This window comes from Gekko japonicus, unplaced genomic scaffold, assembly GCF_001447785.1.
Source record: "Gekko japonicus isolate JY-2015 unplaced genomic scaffold, Gekko_japonicus_V1.1 scaffold1301, whole genome shotgun sequence".
NCBI classification, from domain to species: domain Eukaryota; kingdom Metazoa; phylum Chordata; class Lepidosauria; order Squamata; family Gekkonidae; genus Gekko; species Gekko japonicus.
In genome coordinates, this window is record NW_015169213.1 from 419,576 (window position 1) to 439,180 (window position 19,605).

A 19,605-nucleotide genomic window follows, 5' to 3' on the forward strand; every position below is an offset into this window, starting at 1 on the left:
CCCACCTCCTACACCTAACAGGCGGTTGTCTGTCAGGTGCAGCAGCAATTGCAGGGTGCTTAAAGCCACGAGGGAGCTCGCCCCAGCAGTAACGCCTTCGTGATCCTGCCAGCCCCGCCTCCACAGTGGCTTCTAATACTCCTCTCCCTCCCCCTCCTACACTGGACAGGCGGCTGCCTGTCAGGTGTAGGAGAGGAGGTGGAATGCTTACAGCTGCCGGGGAGGTTTGCTCAGCAGGATTGCCTTAGCCCTGCTGCTGGCCCAGTCTCCCTGATGCCTAAATACAACCCCCCCCCAACACCAGACGGGCCTGTGTCTGTCAGGTGTAGGAGCAGGTCCAGGATACTTTAATCCATCAAGCACGCCACCCCAGCAGGATCACCTTAGCGATGCTGCTGGCCCAGCCTCTCTGATGGCTTCCAACACACTCCTCCCACCTCCTACACCTAACAGGCGGTTGTCTGTCAGGTGCAGCAGCAGTTGCAGGGTGCTTAAAGCCACAAGGGAGCCCGCTCCAGCAGTAACATCTTAGTGATCCTGCCAGCCCAGCCTCCACAGTGGCTTCTAATACTCCTCCCCCCTCCCCATCCTACACTGGACAGGCAGCTGCCTGTCAAGTGTTGGAGAGGTGGTGGGATGCTTACAGCCACCGGGGAGGCTTGCTCAGAAGGACTGCCTTAGCCCTGCTGCTGGCCCAGCCTCCCTGATGCCTTTAAACATAATCCCCCCCAACATCAGACAGGCCTGTGTCTGTCAGGTGTAGAAGCAGGAACAGGGCACTTTAATCCATCAGGGATGCTGCCCCAGCAGGCTCACCTTAGCTGTGCTGCTGGTCCAGCTTAGCCACACTGCCATCTACAGTGGAAATATACCCCAAGTTTGTAGAAGACTGGTTTCCTTTATTAGGTTATTTAACTTCTCACAATGTGGGTTCTGGAAAATTGGTTCATATGAACTTGCTTAATATCTGATTGCTCAGATGGTGTATTGAATACGTAATTATGTCCCACTTCTTAAATGTAACATAAACAAGAAGCATTTTTGTAAAAAAAAAAAGGGGGGGGTTACCCTAAGGGAGTAAAAAAAGGGCAGAATGTGTTCCCACAATTGTTAGAAGAGACTTCAGACAGTTGAGGACAATTACAGAAATCAGCGATTCAAGACTCCTGAATAGACATTTTTCAAAAAAGCCAGCATATCAATTGAGTTAATGAATTTCATGGGGAGATAGTAAAGGACCTTTCTAGGAGTCATTTTGATGTGTGCCTCCCTCATGGACCTGAAGAAACATCCACCGCATCACGACTCCCTCGCACCAACTCCCCCTCAACCTCTCACCTCTTACTGCCCCCAAGAAAGCTCCCGGCAAACATCGAGCCAGATACACCAACGCTACAAGGAGGAGGCAACTTAGGAATGCAGCAAAGACATTTGCACATAGTTACTTTCTCCGGGAAGGAGTCATTTTCTAGCTTGTAAGAGCTGATTAAGGTTTTCTAGATTTGAAGGTAATAAAATTGAAGAAGTGTAGTGCTCTGATTTAGGTGTCAGACCCATTAAGGAACTGACATGATTTAGACTTCTTCATGGACTCTTAAAAATCTTTGAATGAACCATCTGAACAAGAGACCCTGCCTTGAACCAAGATTACTGACTCCTGTTATATGTTTGATACACTTGTATATTTCTGCCTAAATATGTTTTTAAAACCTCCTGTGTATTATTCTTGTACGTATTTTTAAATTCTCACATAAAAAGATGGTTCTATTTTAGTCTAAATATATTTCAGCAGTAGTAAATGTGCACATGCAGGGCTCTGCATGGCAAAAACAACAGGTATAACTATAACTTTATTAGCACCCATCTCTATATATATTAGTTATCACTCTCTCTACTGAGAATGGTTGGCAAAGGAATCTCATGGTATGCCCAGTCCTTGATAGTTGCTAAAATCTTACTGAGCACAATCGAGTTAAAGTTAAGCACTTTTAGCAGTTCTGTTGATTTCACTGGGAAAGGTTTAAGCATGTGTTTAATCCACTGAAATAAATGAGTCAAAAGTACTTAACTTTGGTGGGTACATGCCCATTGTGATGAAACATATATAGGCCCTATGCTAACTCTAAATGTTATTTCTGTAACTGGAGCATATCAGTCTGCAGTACTTTGCCTTTTCCCTCCAATAATACAAATCTTAAGAACATTTTTTTAAACCTTCAGCTGATAGATTTTGCAGCTTTAATGTTCCATAGTTGATGGATGAGTTCAGTGTTTATGGACTATTGAGTCTGCCCAGTTGATATGCAGGTGTGCATAGCTTTTTTTAGCCAGAAGTCCCTGAAACATTTGCTTGTGGAGGGAAAAAACTGTTTCGAACACAACAGCTGATTTGTAAACTATAGTACATCCGGCCAGTTCAGCTCATCCAAATACTAAATCATTTGATTATAGCATGCAAATGTAATTTAGTAGTTTCAGTCAGACATTTCAAATTCTACAATAAGAAGTATCTATAAAAAAAAGTGTAGTGTTTAAGTTCGGTGCTATATATAGAGTGAGATACATGCTTTTAGAGAAAAGGCAAAAGATGTTCTTAAAAGCTTATATTTAGGCCAAATTTATATGATCAATAGTGATATGGGAACTGCTTAAATACAACCAGAATTCTAAACCTCAGCTACATGGTAGTTTAGAATTCTGGCTTGCATAGAGTAAACAAATGGCAACATATAAAGGCATCTGCATTCAGAGGTCACAGCCAGAGATCATGTGGGAGCTTTTCAGATGGGGAACTGTGTGGGGCTACTTCCTGCTTGATTTGGCTAATTGCAATCAAACCAACAGTCCTGAAAAGGGGGGGAAATAGACTCATAGAGTTGGAAGGGACCTCCAAGGTCATCTAGTCCAACCCCCTGCACAATGCAGGAAATTCACAAATATATCCCCCTCCACACCTCCAGTGAACTCTGTTCCATGCCCAGAAGATGACAAAAAATCTCCAGGATCCCTGGCCAAACTGGCCTTGAGAAAAATTGCTTCCTGACCCCAAAGTGGATGTGTAAGAAAGAGCCACAAAACTAAGCACTGAGGCAACCCTTCCTACCTTCCCTCTCATGATCTGCCTAAGTTCACACAACTAGCATTGCTGACAGATGACCTTCTAGCCTCTGTTTGAAAACCTCCAAAGAAGGAGGGCCCACCACCTCCCAAGGAAGCTAGTGTAAATTTGGTAGTTAGGCCCTATATCTCCTTATATATAATTGAGTAGTGGTCCCACAATGTTCTATGCACTCCAAAATCAGTTGACTCTGTGATGTGTCAATCACAAGGTGTCTCTATCCACTGGCTGTGTTGCCTGAGTTCTCTCCCACCCACTGCAGCCTAGGCCACTCTTCTCTGATTGGGCCAGCGTTTCAAGGTCATTTGCATATGGAAGCTGACTGGACTTCACTCCATTCCGCACCTCAAACTCCCTCCCCCCCACGACACAGTTGGAACTGTCAGTTGCATATGGGACCTGCTGTATTCTGAGGTAAAATATGTCCTCACTCACAACACATCACTTCCCTTTCAAAAGAAACAAACCCAATAACACAACCATGCCACACCACAAAAAAGACAGATCACACCACAAGCAGAATACCACAAGGCAAAAAATGATAGGAAAAGGTGCCAGCAGTCATCCCATTACTGCCACAGATATGTACCAGAGAGCGCTTCAGAGGATGGTGTGCAGGTCCCAGGTTCATGTTTTAAAAGCTGCCTGGGGGATTATGGACCATTCACAGACTTTCTACCTTAACATACCTCACAGGGTTGTTGCACGGATCATACGGGGGAGAGGAGAATGATGTCAGCTGCTTTGGTTCCCACTGCAGGGAAAGACTGCCTTTTCTTTAGGCAGAGGCTGCCGGGGGGGGGTGTGTGTGTGTAAACCTGAAGACAGGCAGATAAAGGTAGGCTAAAACCAGCCATTCCCTCATGGGGAACCACTGTTGCCAAAATCCAGCTGAAGGTTGGAGATCACTCAGACTTACAACTGCTCTCCAGATGGCATTCATCAGTTCCCCTGGAGACAATGGTGGACTCTGTGTCCTTATACCCTGCTGAGGTTGCCATGGCAAATTGATTCTGAGTGCCTTGGCACTCTCCCAGAGCCTCTTTCTAGTGCTCATTGTATTTATTTCCACAATGGCCTTATTCCTAGTCATGATATAAATCTCTGTAGGCAATGTTGTATTGCTGGTCCAAGGCTACAGTAACTTTCCATTATTCAAGATATAGTTGGGAGGCGGGGCAACAGTACAGCAACGTGGTTGAGATTTCTCAGGGCTCTGAGACTCACCAACGTCTGGAGCTTTTTTAGGGGTCCATTTGGTTCTCCTTGGTCCCATCGGTTCGTCGGGAGTACGAACTGAATGCAGAGGACTTTTATATCTGAGCCCCCCGTTTGTGGCAACAACAGGTGTGAAGTCAGAATTGTCCTAACGCAGGAAGCACCGAAGACCAGCCATGGTAGCACGACTGACAAGCTGTACTACTCCTTATCAAAGAGCCTTCAAACCTTGTCATACCAATCTAGGCAATGAACTTGTGAGTACTTTCTTTTTCTTGACAACTTTCAAGCTTGGAAATCAACTTTTACTTGCCCCTATAAATCTTCCCAAGAAGCTAAAGAAGGTGCTGAGGAATCTTCCCTCACGCATTCCTATGATAAGCGGCAAAGCAGAGCTCCAGGGCGTCAACGTTAATATAAATACAAAGGGCAGAGTAATATATTGAAATCTCCTATCTGCTATTTGGAAAATACCTTAAATACTGAAGAACAGTGACTTACTTGATTTATTGAAAATAAACGGTCTGGATGTAAAATGGCGACAAAGCTGGCACCCTTAATGGCGGAATTCCACAAAGACAATTGTTTACAAAAGTCTCGGCTTAAGTGTGAAATGGCTTTTTCAGCACAAATCGGAGAGGACTGGCAACTGTCAGAAACCTTCTGGGAAGAGATTATTCTATGAATGCAAACTAAAATACTTGAAGCTATCTCTCCAGTTTTGGAACAAATCGAGAGCGCTTTTGAGAGTGAACAGACTTGAAATAACAGACCCTCCATTGCAGATGACACCACCCTTGTCCCAAAACCTCGACCGATATGGCCTGTCTGGAGATGTGATCCCTAATACGAGAGAAATAAAAGACTACTCTGCTTGAAGACTCAAGTTACCAAGCATAACGAGGCATTTTTACAGGCTTTGGGCTGTTTGATCTCTCACACAAGCAGTCTGGAAGGGGAGGGGGGAGTTTCAAAGCGTCTTCAGAGACTGAACAGGCTTTTAAGCGCTACTACATAAGTAAAACTGGAGACCTTCAAAGATCAAAGGCACAGGAGATTAACAATTTTGGGGAGACATTTGCAGGGAAAACAGAAGAAATATAAACTGCATAACTAATTTGTAGCAATATATCATGATTGTTTGCATGGTTAAACTGATTAATGAGAAGATTTACCTAAAGTGAACTCTCAAACGGCAAAAAAACCCAACAACAACACATATTTGTTTATATATTATTTCTTTCTTCCTTCTTTTCTCTGAACCTTTACTGATACTTGATAAATGACTGATTAAGAATATAATATGTAGTTACAAATATTGACTATCTTTATCGTCTTAACTGATTAGTGAAAGTTAGAAGTGATGGTTGGCTTATTTGAAGCAATATGTTTTGGATATTTGTAATGTTCTAACTGATGGTTGATAAAAAATTATAAGGTAGTTTTGATTCTTAAAGTGGGCCTCGTAGGGAAAAAAATAAAAGCAATGGGCTGATTACCTAGAGAAGGTGTAATGACCCTAAGTGTTGTGAGAGAAAAGATGGATCTATATAGTGTTAGGTGAAAGTATATTGGCATTGTAAAGTTGAGAGCTGATGTTATGGAGAAAATATAAATTACTACGTTTAGGTTTGCAAACAAAGGGGATTTTGAAAGCTAACAATGCTAAAAATATGAAAGAATATCTTAAAGGGACTAGGTTGATATTATATAAGAAATCTGAACTGTCTAATTGCTGTGAAATACCTGTGTTTTTTTCTTTTATATTTTTATTGTTATAAAATTGACTAATAATAGTTATAGCAGATAGGATATAGAAAAAAATGAATTGTGTTTTGGGAACAGAATTTTACTTAATGATACCTGTTGTGGACTATACATTAACAAAGGGAAAAAGGGAACTATGTATCTAAAGATGTTATGAACGAGACAATGGCTGGATACTTTTGAAGTGTATTACTCTTTTTTGTTTTATATAACTCTTTAAAAAAACTAATAAACCTTGCCCATTAACAATGGTCAAGCAGGTGAAAAAAGATATAGTTAAGTAAGTCCACCCACCTATCTAGTATAAAATCTGGCACCACATATCTCCCTTATAAATAAAAGCCGAATGGTGGTGGCACTTTTCTAGAGCATTCCACACACTCCAAAATCAGTTCGCTCTCTGATCTGTCATTCAGAGGGTCTCCCTATCCACTGGCTGCTTTGCCTGAGTCCTGCCTCCAACATTCTAAACATGTTGCTGTTCCTCTCCCCCCCATAGCCAGTCAGAACACAGAGGTTATTTGCATATGCAGCCTCATTGGCCTATGCCTCGGAAGACAGAGGTCGTTTGCATACGCGACTTGATTGGTGGGCTCTGTATCGTTATATGCTGCTGAGGTGGCCCCCGTATGACAGCCAATGTTACGTAGCAGTCAGGGCTTCAGAGCATGGAGAAGATGTAGGTGTGTGGGGGGGTGGAAAGCTGAAGAGTGAGAGGGAAATAAAGGTAGGTTGATGATTGGCTGGGAAGGAGATAGGGTTGCCAACTCCAGGTGGGAAATTCCTGGAGATGTGAGGGATGGAGCCTGGAGAGGGTGAGGTTTCAGGAGGCGTGGGACCTCGGACAGGTACAAAGCCATAGACTCCACCCTCCAGACCAACCATTCCCTTCTGGGGAACCATCATTGCCAATCTCCAGGTGAGGGCTGGAGATCACTCAAAATTACAACTGTTCTTTAGGTAGCAGAGATCAGTTCCTCTGGAGAAAATGGTGGACTCAGTGTCATTATACCCTGCTGAGGTCGCCACAGCAAATTGACACTGAGTGTCCAAGGCCAGGGCACCCACCCAGAGCCTCTTTCTAGAGGCCGTTGTATTTATTTCCACAACGGGCCTTTTTCCTAGTCAATAATAACTAAAAAAACATATTGTTACCTTGACATTTAAGATGATAATGGGAAAGGAAAAATAGAAATATAAATGGGAAAGGGGGAGGAGCATTGTGGGAAGCCACAAAAGGGGGGAGGGGATAAGAGAAATGGATATGTGATAAAAGAAATGTAATGTAATGTAATGTTGAATGTGTTGATATATTCAAAATAAAAGTTTTGACATAAAAAAAATAATAACTAAAAAAACCCTCCCCAAAAAAACCCTAAGTTCAGCTGGTAAAGCTTTGTAGAATGTGTAATTTCTGTGGGGAAGGAGTGGGAGGAAACCTATTGCCTTATTTAGTCTACAAGTGCAGTCTCTAGTTCCTAATGCCTATTCCATTTTCCCTCAACTTTCCATGCTCCACCTTCTCTCTGACAATAGAGTAAGGAATGAAGAATTCCGTTTTCACCATGGTTTTTATTTTTTGTTTTCTGGCTGCATGTTCTTTTAACTTCAGTACTTCACATCCTTGTATAAAATTAAGCTTTATCTCTTCAGTTTGCCAGAAGAACCAGTTTTAATGTACTGGAGTCCTTGACTAATGATTAGCTGTTAGTGTTGCCAGACTCCAGGTGGGGCCTGGGGATCTCCTGCTTTTACAACTGATCTCCAGCTGACAGAGATCAGCTCCCCTGGAGAAAATGGCTGCTTTGAAGGGTGGACTCTATGGCATTGTACTATGCTGAGGTCCCTCCCCTCCCCAAACCCCACCCTCTCCTGGATCCATCCTCAAAGTCTCCAGGTATTTTCCAACCCAGACCTGGCAACCCTATTAGCTGTTGCATTACCTAAGTCTAGCACTGTCATTGTGCAACTGTCTGTAAGAGGAAAGGTTTTTTTCACAGGCTCATGTGTTTTTAGGGTCTCCCTTGAAATCTCATGGTAAATCAGTCCACTGAATATATGCATAAAAATAAGGAATCTTGGTATCCAACATGAATTCTGAGATCATAGACAATAATTGAATGTCATATATGTTAGTAGGTACGACTTTTCTATATCGTTTAGCAATTGCTTAACATAGTCCATGTCTAGAACCTTGACCTACTGCTAGGACCCTTGGTAAGTGGATGATGTTAATTGTCTGTATCACCTGTTACTGTCAGTTTATGACTCATAGAAAGAAAATAAAAGCCACTAGCACAGACGCCTTGTTTTTCTTTTCTTTTAAATTGAAAGAGTGAATCTGTTCTCTAAACTGAGACCTTGTGTGCCAAGTTGCAGCCTAGAGCACATTTTTATGGCTGAGTCATAAACTCCTGGAAAATGGGGTTTTGTAATGGAAATGGGAGACATGATGAATGGGTCACTTTATTTAATTAGCATTCTTTTATCCTCCCCTTCCCCACTCCTTCTGGGCTACAGAAGATGCTGTGCCAGCTCTTCTTCTCTTCTCTTATCTGTCTCTTATGATCCTGTGTATCTCCACAGGGTCAGAAAGAGGACATTTTTTATGGGTACTAATGAGGGAAAAGACAGGCAAAAATATTTCACTCTGATTTAGTGTGCTTTAAGTAGAATTGATTCAAGCAGTTTGTTTTCTGTCATCCTTTCTAAAGATATACCACCATCCCTTCTAACTCTCATGACCTGTGAATGGTCATGGAAGGATGAGGAATGTCAGGGCTCTTCTGCACTAACAGTTCAAATAGTTTTTATGGTATTATTATTGTTGTTATTATTATTGCCACCATTAGCAGCTTTCTGTTTTTTCACACCTCCATAAGTATTCAAGTTTGTACTACATTGCTTTGTGCCTCCTTGGTATATGCCCTTAAAAATTAAGTTGAGGTAACTTGTTCACTGTGCTGAGGAGGTTGGGAGCATTGTCCCTTCCCTGCTGTCCATAAATGCAAAGGTATCAAAGCCCTTTTACTCAGCAATAGTATCTTCTTTATTGGATTATTTGCATCAGGTTTTAATCACATATTTTAAGTATGTGGGTTTTTTTCTTTTCCCCCCCTGAAGTGTAGGAGGAGTAGGGTTGCAAAGTCAAAATATCTCCTTACCGGGGGACTCCCGTGCTGCGGCTGGAGTGCGCACGCTTTGTGTGCGCCAAACACACGTCACCCAGAAGTGACGTGACAATGCCGGGCACGCTGGGGGCGGGGCCATGACCATCCAAGGGAAAGCCATAGGGTTTTCTTTCGGATGACCGTGGTCCCACCCCCAGCATGCCCGGCATGGTCGCGTCACTTCCAGGTGACGCGCACATCGGGGTGGGGTTCCCCCCGGGGCCCGATCTGCTAGCAGCGGGGAACGGGCCTCTGGGGCGGAGGTTTCCCTGCCCCCCGGAGGGACTTGGGAAGCCTAAGGAGGAGGCTATTGGTATAGCTCAAAAGCTCTTGTATATCCCTGCACATACTTCTGTGGCATTCTTCTCAAATCAATTCTTTGATTATTTGTGCATGTGCATACGTATACACACTTTGCACGCAGCTGCTCTTTCCTGTAGAAAGTTAGGGGCTGATGTTTTCAAAGAGGAATAGTGGGGATTGGGACAGGAGAGTATTAGGACCTCTAACATAACATCAGGTGCTATGAGTATTTATCAGAACTCAAACCACCTTCTGGAGATTTATTGAAAATATTATTAGAGGGAAGACAGTGTGGCATAAGTGGTTTGGAGCACATATTTGTTCCATTCTAACACATTTGTTTTTAGTGCAGAAGACAGGCTTACACACACACACACACACACACATCTGTAGCATTATTTGATTGTTTATTCTATAAATTGTCCCTCTGAAGGCAGCTCAGGAAAAAAGTAGCCAAGAAGAGTAGTCTATATAGTGCCAGAATTGACAAAAATAAATGGCAAAACTCTTTAAGGCAGATTTACCTTCTGCATATGTGCTTGCTTCTGTTTCCACTCTAGCTAATTTGTAAGAAACTCTCAAGCACTATACTCAGTAGGGATGGGCACGAATCGGCACAAACTTGACCTGGTTCAGAGTCCCCGAACCGGTTTGGGGAAGGTGCCCTCCCCAAACATTTACCAGACCTTATGTCCAGTTTGGCTGTTCAGGCCATTTAAACCTAACAGCTGAGCAGTGAAGGTCCACAGCTGAGCTATGAGGTTTAAATGGCTGTGAACCATTTCACTGGTCCATTTTGCTTCCCCCTGCTTTGAAGCGGGGGGGGGAGCAAAACGGACCGGTGAAATGCCTGCCAGCCATTTAAATCCAACAGCAGGGAAGGTCTGCCCATCAGCTGTCAGGTTTAAATGGCCAGGACAAGCCAAAGACTCCCAAAATGTCTGGTTCAGTTTGGGGCATTTTTGGCTTGGTTCAGTTCGAGATTCACTTTGGGGGCTACCCCAAACTGAACCAAACTGTGATTTTTAGGTTCATATCCCTCTCTAGTACTGAAGGCGCTATGAAACTTCTCAGCAATCTAGGCAACTGAGTCTGAGGCCCATCAGTTGCAAGCACTGTAGAAACTTGCTGTGTATCAGAGAGAAAATCAATGTGAACATCCTGGTTCAAATGAGATTTTATCTCTACAGGTCAATACTTGTATATATTTGGCTTGTAGTTCCTGTTGCCAGTTTGTTTCAGTTTGAAATGCAAATTCATCCCCCTCTCTCCTTTAATCCTTTGTTAAAAGCTGTTCCTGCCCTATTGGGTTCGAAGGGAAGAAATGTGAAATTAATCCAGATGACTGTGAAGATAATGATTGTGAGAACAACTCAACTTGTGTAGATGGGACCAACAACTATGCCTGCCTTTGTCTTCCAAACTATACTGGTAAGCCAAAAACACTACTCAAGATATAGTATAAGGGTTGTGGGAGCGGGAGATGATTTTTAGGCATATTAACCAACAACTTTAAAAGCTAGGTGGAGTCAACTTTTTTTTTCAAAATGGTGAGCACGGAGGGTCACCTTGAAATCTCACAGTGTTAATGGATAAACAGAGTCAGACCTGTCATTTTCAGACAAGGAAACCATGTACTTGCAGTCTTCTCAAACACATTTTGCTAGAGCTCACCAGATTTCCTTTTCTCCCTGTTGACCTGCTGTTTTTTCCCACCTTCCCATTTTTTGTTATATGGAAAGTTTGCATATGATACATAACTGGGAGGGGGGTATTAAAAAATTTTGAAGAGTGAGGAAAAAGTTAGAGTGGATTTTTGGATGGCTGAGAATGGGCTCTGTTGTAACTGTATAGAATGCTGCATGGAACAGTGGTGTTAAAAAGAAGAGGTGGTGGGGAATACATATCACTAATCAAGTATATTTTCAGCTACTTCATATCTTGTTTGTGTGGAAATCAGCAGCAGCTGGTTCTAGAAAGGCATTCTACAGATGAGCATATGCGTGCTTCTCTATTACACCACACCAAATAAGTAATTGTTAATTACTTCTAGTAAGTACTGATAAATGAAATTTTACGTTAGGAGGGAATTCCAGAAGGTGGAGCAAGTTTACTATGCCCCCTACGGTTCCTGTTTCAATTTTTTGGAACACTGGTGAATACGTTGGAATGAGTGATTCAGCATGCCTGGACATGGTGAGGAGGGGGATATTACATTACTCTAAGGGTGCATTCAGACAGGGCGTTTCAGCCGGCATAAACTGTACTGGTTGGAACCGGTGCAGTTTATGCCGGCTGAAACGCGATCACACTCACCTCCTGTCCGCGGAGCCCATCGTTGTATGCCCATCCACACGCAGCGGGCATCGGCTTTTTTTTAAAAACTCAGTTTGAGCATGCGCATAGGCAGCCATCCACAGAATGGCGATCTTCGCGCATGCGCAAAAAACCTCGTCTGACATGTAAACTTTAAAGGTAAGGACTTACCTTTAAAGTTTAAAGAGCAAAGTAGCCTCCCTGAGGTCCCGGACTCCTCTGAAATGCTAAACTAAGGCCCTTTGCTTTTTTAAAAAAACAAACGCCAGGGCGAAGCTTCGCCCAAGCGCATATCGCCAACCTTTAAAAAAAATGGCGGGCAAAAATCGGAAGCCTCAGGCTTCCGAACGGAAGTGGCTCTGCAACGTTGGCGAGCAATCAGACGGGGGGGGTAAAGCAATTACAACCGTTGTACTCAGGATATCACCACTTGGGGACCTAGTGGCAGAATACAATGGTGTAAAGCTCTTTGCAACGGTTAGGGACGGAAGGCAGATGTTCTACGTGTGAACGCCGGTAAGTACACCGATTGTAACCAGCACCTATTCTGTTGCAAATGCCCCGTCTGAACGCACCCAAAGTGTGTATAAGTGTTATCTCCTTGAATGGGATACCGCTCTTTGTCTTAAACTGGGAGCTGCCCTCTGACCCTTCCTTGTCTTTTCATCCTCTCTACATGACCTTCCATGGAGATCTATGTCTCTGCAGGTGTCTCCTGTAAATACAAATGCCTTCATACTCCCACACACATGATGCTGGACAATCTGGCCATTTCTGATAGGGAAAGTACTCTTTAGATTAGGCTTCTTCCTTGCTCCACTGTTATTCAGTTTATATTAATGACTTCTTATATATCTGGAAATGAATTTCACTTGCCTTGCCTGGCCTATATTAAATTACCCTGTCTCTTATACATGGACGATACCGCCCTTTTGTCAAGATCTGTGACTGGCCTACGCAATCTCGTAGGTTCCTTCTTGAAATATTGTTCCAGAGGGGGGTCTCTTGATGGTCTCCCATCTAAGTATTAACCAGGGCCAACCCTGCTTAGCTTCTGAGACCTTATGAGATCAGGCTACCCTGGGCTTTCCAAGTCAGGAAAATTATAATTAAAACACACTAAAATATATAGCTAAACATATACCTTGTCCAAAGTCTTAGCAGCTTAGGTCTCACATTTGACCTGAGGAATAGTACATTTTAAGAGTCTTGCCCTAATTCACACAGTGCCTCAAAAGAAAATTTGGAAGGCCTGTTTTCCATATTATCCAGCCTAAGCTTTAGATCTTTCCTTCTTCCTCATCCCCCAACTTCCTAGGATTTTATGGGTTGAAAGTATATTAGCCCATGTATCTAAAAATGCAGTCTCCTGAGACAGAGGATAGTTGTTGTATTCCAAGCCACCAAAAGGTAACTGCCTACACTCACTGTACAGTAGTAGGAAAATATCTACATTCTTTTAAACCATGAAAACGTGAACTGGTCTTGTTACTCTCTGAGCTTCAGACACTTAGTGAAAGGCTCCTTGTAAGCTGGACTGTATTACATATCAGGGGATTTAATAAGTATTAGGTTTGAGCGACTTGGTAAGTAAATCTAAAATTTCCCAAACTCTTAAAATGTTATTTGGGGCCCATTTGGGATGTGTGTGTAAATGGTTGGCTGGGAAAACCCTTAAACCTGAATGAAAACTAATTCTGTTTTTTAACCACCTTTCTGCCAGAAACTTTTACAAAACTTGAATTCAGCAGTATTTCAGCCATTGGTATTTGCTGGGTTGTATTTAAGTTTTCTGTTCATTTTTAATCTGCACATTTGTGTATATACATCTGTGTATATAGAGGGTTGGAATGACACAGGCAAAGAAAGCAGTGTTCCTTTAGCAAGTCAAAAGTTTTTGCAGCACCAAGCTTAAGGCTAATAGTTTTGAACAATGCTGTAGCTGGGATTTCAGTAACTTCCAATGAGTCATTTCTGACAAAATAGATCAAATCTAAAACTCTTTGCACAAAAAAATCAAGTAGTAAGGAAGCTTTTCAATCATTTTCCACTTAATTACAAAGCTCACCTGTAAAACTTTTGGAATTGGTTTACAAGGTAGAATGTTTGCCTTTATTATCTCAAGTGCATGGCTTACAAACCAACTGGTATTTAGATATGAACCACAAATCATTACTTTGTATTCCAAGAAAATCTCTTTTGATGACCGTGCAAAAATATAATTTTATTATTGCTTTGTGCCCAATGCACAGATTAGAGCATCTCACTAACCTTCAAAAATGTCAGGGTTGAACCTAACAAGTCCTCCTCAGAAGATGAGGGGTTCTTGGCAGCTAACCTTGTGGAGATCAATATTCCAGAAGACCCCACAGTTTCTGGGCTCTCAGGCACCCAGGACTCAGATAGCCCATCTACTGAGACCATGGAACCAGAAAATCAAAGCCTCATAAATAGGAGTTGGACATGGGGGCCAAAAAAGAACCCATCAGTGAAACTCACCCTTTTCCAGGGATCCCACAGGCACTCCCAGAGGCCCTGAAATGGAGGAGATGGAGACCGTGGGTAGAGGCCCAGATCTGAGAGCAGAGTGCCCAGTTGGCTGCCCAGGACCTCTCCTCTGCCCACAAAACTTGTGACAATCAAGATCCTTCATGAGGTTTTGCATTATGCTGGATGCAGTCCAGCTGTATGTACTTGCAGGATTCTGGCCCTGGGGACAACTGTATGTTCTCACCTTCATAAATGTCCTGTCTAGGTGATAGTAGGCTCACCTCTATTAGAGTTTGCTATTGCCTACTTTGATTCCTGATTGGTTTGACTCTGGCCTGCCTCTTCTCAGAGTTCTGACCTGCTTGAAGATCAATCTGGACAAAAAGAGTTGTGAATTCATCTATATGTCCTGAGGTTGAAATTGTGCAAAGAACAGTAGGCAGTATGATTGTAGGGGTATCTTGGAACTCAAATTAAAGTATATTAAAGGGAGGGTAACTTAGCGTTGAAAAGGCATCTAAGAGAAATTCTGCTGAACTATGGGGACATATTGTATCAAAGCAGCATATAGAATAAATGTTTACATATTCAAGATTGAGGGTATTTTTTTCTCTAATAACTGGCCTGCAACTGAATAGAAATAGGTCAAATACTGGTTGTACTTTATTTAACATACTTGAGTTGTATAATTTAATGGCCAGTAATACTTTAACTGATGCCAGGCAGGATGAAGGATATGTATTCCAGTTCTTAAGGAACTGAGTAATCATCACAAGGATCAAGCATGACTGGTCTCTCGCGTCCAAAATTTAAGAATGGTCTGGCTGTTTATAGGTTTCTGTTTGAGTATATAGTGGTTGACAGGCAGATGATAAAAATGACTGTAAAATCTCATTGGCATTCAGTATTGCCAGCCTTTTATCCCAGATTCCTAAATATAAAACAAATAAAAATGCCAAGAGGTGTCTTTGACATTAAACATCTCTTTTGCTATTTAAACTTGTAATCAGTATAAAATGCTTTTGAGTTTGGGGGGTTGCTTTCTTTGTGACCATGTTTGATAACTTAAATAATTTAGAAGACTCATACACCTAACTTATATTCAAAGGGTCCCTATTTTTCTAGTATGGGTATCTAGAAGATTACTGTCCTTATTTTGGGAAATATGCCTTTTTAAAATTTTGTTACAAAAAACACTACCAACATTGGATTTCAGCTTCCTCCTCAGTAAATTCCTGTAGAGGTTAACTCTGGTAGCACGGAGATCTGTCTTGACACACGTGCATCTACCTAGAGTACAAAATGCCATTTCTTAAGTAACTGTCTATTTGTGACTACTTTCCCCTGAAGATCATAGAATCATAGAATCACAGAGTTGGAAGGGGCCATACAGGCCATCTAGCCCAACCCCTGCTCAATGCAGGAACAACCTAGAGCATCCCTGACAAGTGTTTGTCCCAAGTCTTCGCAGGATGGTCACATAAAAAAATATATGCTGACCTAATTAACTAACAGCTTTGTATCTTGCTTCAGTGAAGTCATCCTGAGCAGTGATTACAATAATGTTATCTTAATTTTGTTTCTCAGTACATTCCAGAAAACTCACAGTAAAAGATGTTAACATCCAGCTAGTACTCACTTTTCCTTATGATGGCCACTTGCCAGATATTTTTTAAGACAAATTCATGGAGGATGGCTCTATCAATGGCTATTGTTATATAATCCATAAATAAAACATATGTTCTACTCTGCTCTGTTTAGACCTCACCTAGAGTATTGTGTTCAGTTTTGGGCACCAAAATTTAAGAAGGATTTAGACAAGCTGGAACGTGTCCAGAGGAGGGCAACAAATATGGTGAGGGGTCTGGAGACTAAGTTCTATGAGGAAAGGCTGAAGTAGCTGGGTATGTTTAGCCTGGAGAGGAGATGACTGAGAGGTGATATGATAACCTTCTTCAAGTACTTGAAGGGCTGTCAAATAGAAGATGGGGCGGAGTTGTTTTCTGTTGTCCCAGAAGGTCAGACCAGAACCAACGGGTTGAAATTAAATCAGAAGAGGTTTCGGCTAAACATTAGGAAGAACTTCTTGACAGTTAGAGCGGGTCCTCAGTGGAACAGGCTTCCTCGGGTGGTGGTGGGCTCTCCTTTGGAGGTTTTCAAACAGAGGCTAGATGGCCATCTGTCAGCAATGCTGATTGTGTGAACTTAGGCAGATCATGTTGTCTTCTGGGTGTGGAACAGAGGTCATCGGGGGTGTGGGGGGGAGTTTTTGTGAATTTCCTGCATTATGCAGGGGGTTGGACTAGATGACCCTGGAGTTCCCTTCCAACTCTATGATTCTATTTTCAAACAAAGTCTGAATTCCAGCTTCTGGGAGAATTCTGGCCAGTCACATGCTCTCAGCCTAATAGGGTTGTTGTGAGGATAACAATAGGGGATGCTTTGGGTCCCCCATGGGGGGGAAGGCAGGGTGCAAATCTCTCCTTATATATAATTGAATAGTGGGTGCCAAAGTTCTAAAATGCACTCCTTTAGTGTATGGACGCTTGAACTGTCAGTCAGAAGAGCTGGCTGGGTTGACTGGCTGCTTTGTGCAGTCCCGCCCAGTGTTTCAAGGTCTTTTGCATATGGAAGCTGATTGGACTTCACTGCATTCCACACCTCAAACTCACCCCCCTCCCCGCAAGGCAGTTGGAATGTCAGTTGCATATGGAACCTTCAAGGTCTTTTGCATATGGAAGCTGATTGGACTTCACTGCATTCCACACCTCAAACTCACCCCCCTCCCCGCAAGGCAGTTGGAATGTCAGTTGCATATGGAACCTTCAAGGTCTTTTGCATATGGAAGCTGATTGGACTTCACTGCATTCCACACCTCAAACTCACCCCCCTCCCCGCAAGGCAGTTGGAATGTCAGTTGCATATGGAACCTTCAAGGTCTTTTGCATACTTCCAGCCAGCTCAGCACCTCCTCCTCCTCCTGGTCCCCTCTGTCGGCGGGGGGAGGGAGGGAGAGAGAGCGCCAGGGGGCTGCTGCCGCAGAGGATGCCGGACCTTGTAATCCCCGCGCTTTGCTGGGGGCGGGGACTGAGCAGCCTGCCGGGAGAGTTTGGCCCCGGTTCCCACGTGCAGCAGCCGGGTGTGCCTGGCGAGGAGAGGGCAGGCTCCGCAAGCCCGGGAGGGGGAGGAGGAGGGGGAGCCGGCCTCACTCCTTGAAGGGCTACCTTTCTGCTCCCGCCTGGATGGCTGCAAACAGCAAAGGCTCTTCTTCCTCCCAGCCTGAAACAGATCCTCCTGAATCTCCCTGATTCTTTCCCTGAAACAACACGCAGCCACCATCGGATTGAAAGGTTTGTGAGCAACACCCTAGATGGTATCATGGATCTAACGCTTCATGATTCTTTGTGGCACAAAAGGTATTTTTCAAAATGTGGGACCTCTGGATTTAGAAAGTGCCCCAAAATGCCCAGCAGTCTGCTGTCCATCTGCGAGCATGGTCAGGCTGTCTGAAGGGGGATGTACTAAAAGGAAGGACAGGATTGCCCATTGGAAACAATGGGAGAGGCTTGAAGGCCCATTGAAAATAATGGGAGCTAGGAATGTCGACTAGACTTGCATGGACTCCTTTATACATTACAGCACAAGAAGAGTTGCAAAGAAAATGCGGAATGAATTTTCCATTACGATCTCTGGAATGACAGCCCCTGGGAGTAGCAGGAGTATTCTGGCACTGGAACGACAGCCCCTAGGAACAGAATCTGTGTGCTGGTCCGACTGGACTGATGGATAGCTCTAGTGGTGGGGAAAACTCCAAGAGGGAGAGCTAGAAGAGGGGATGGACATTTATCCCACCCTTCCTCCAGTCTCCCTTCCCTTATATTGACCTCACAACAATGGCAATATCACCCAGCCGGATGAAGGGAGCTTTGACTCTTGGAAGCTTATTCCCTGAAATTCTTGTTGGTCTCTAATCTGCTACTGTACTCAAATCTAACTGTCCCAGTATCACCGAGAAAGCGTCATGCAAAATTTAGATCTGAACATGGGTCTCCTCAGTTCACACTGGTCTTCATGCCATTGGTCCATCTACTTCAGCATGGTCTGCTCTGATGCAAGTGATCTCTAGAGACTCAGACAGAGAAAGATCCTTTCCAACACTGTTCTGTTAGACCTCTTCGGTTTAAACCTTTATCCTTTGGCATACAAAGCATGGTCTCTCTACCATCAGTCCATCAGTGTCACCATTGTCTACTCAGGCTGGCAGTGGTTCTCCAGGGTTTTATGTAGAGGATTTTGCCCATTCTGTGCTTTGTTTCTGAGCCGTTGGGCTTGTCTAGGGGGGTTCCCAGGCCACCCTAAATTTCTGGAGAGCCCCTTCCTAAATCCCACATTGTTCCACCTCCATAAATAGTGACAATGGCCTGCGATGTCACTGGCTCCTCCCTATGATGTCACTGGGCCTCGGTTCTTTTAAGGACCTAGCACAGCAATGCCTCTGGCCCAGCCCCCCCCCCTCGGGAAATTGGAAAGTCTACGCCCACCATAAAATGATTGATAGCCAATCAGATTTCCAGTAGTCAATCAGAAGCCCTTCTGGGCAAAAATCCTACTTGGTCCACTTGCTAAAAACACTTGATGGGTGCCAGAACACGTCGAGGACCTCTGAGTTAGATGTACTGCATGTGGGCTCTGCTATTGAGAGCCAGTTTGGTGTAGTGGTTAAATGCACGGACTCTAATCTGGGAGAACCGGGTTTGATTCCCCCCTCCTCCACTTGCACCTGCTGGATGACCTTGGGCAAACCATAGTTCTGTCAGAGCTGTTCTTGAAAAAAAGCAGTTTCTGTCAGAGCTCTCTCAGCCCTGCATACCTCCTCCCCTTGATCTTGATGGCCACTGTGCAGTGCTGCCTCTACTGATCTGTAATGTTCCAGGTGTTGTAATGTAATACTCAGTTTCTCAAACAAGTGTATGCCTGTCTGTTGGTCCACTTAGGAATCTTGATCCTGGTTGTGTGGTGGTTTGGTGTAGTGGTTAAGTGTGCGGACTCTAATCTGGGAGAACCGGGTTTGATTCCCCACTCCTCCACTTGCACCTGCTGATGTGACCTTGGGTCAGTCACAAGCTCTGGCACAGCTGTCCTTGAAAAAGAGCAGTTTGTGTCAGAGTTCTCTCAGCCCCACCCACCTCACAGGGTGTCTGTTGTGGGGAGGGGAAGGGAAAG

General features: G+C 43.6%; 1 protein-coding gene across 1 annotated transcript in view; it reads left to right on the forward strand.

The window, feature by feature from the left end:
* The window catches only part of LOC107114785 (slit homolog 3 protein-like), a 291,107-nt gene that overhangs the window by 186,443 nt on the left and 85,059 nt on the right, over window positions 1-19,605 (forward strand). Inside the window, exon 21 of the mRNA XM_015416378.1 lies at window positions 10,868-11,007. Coding sequence (XP_015271864.1) covers window positions 10,868-11,007 — 140 coding nt within the window. The remainder of the gene's footprint in view (window positions 1-10,867; window positions 11,008-19,605) is intronic.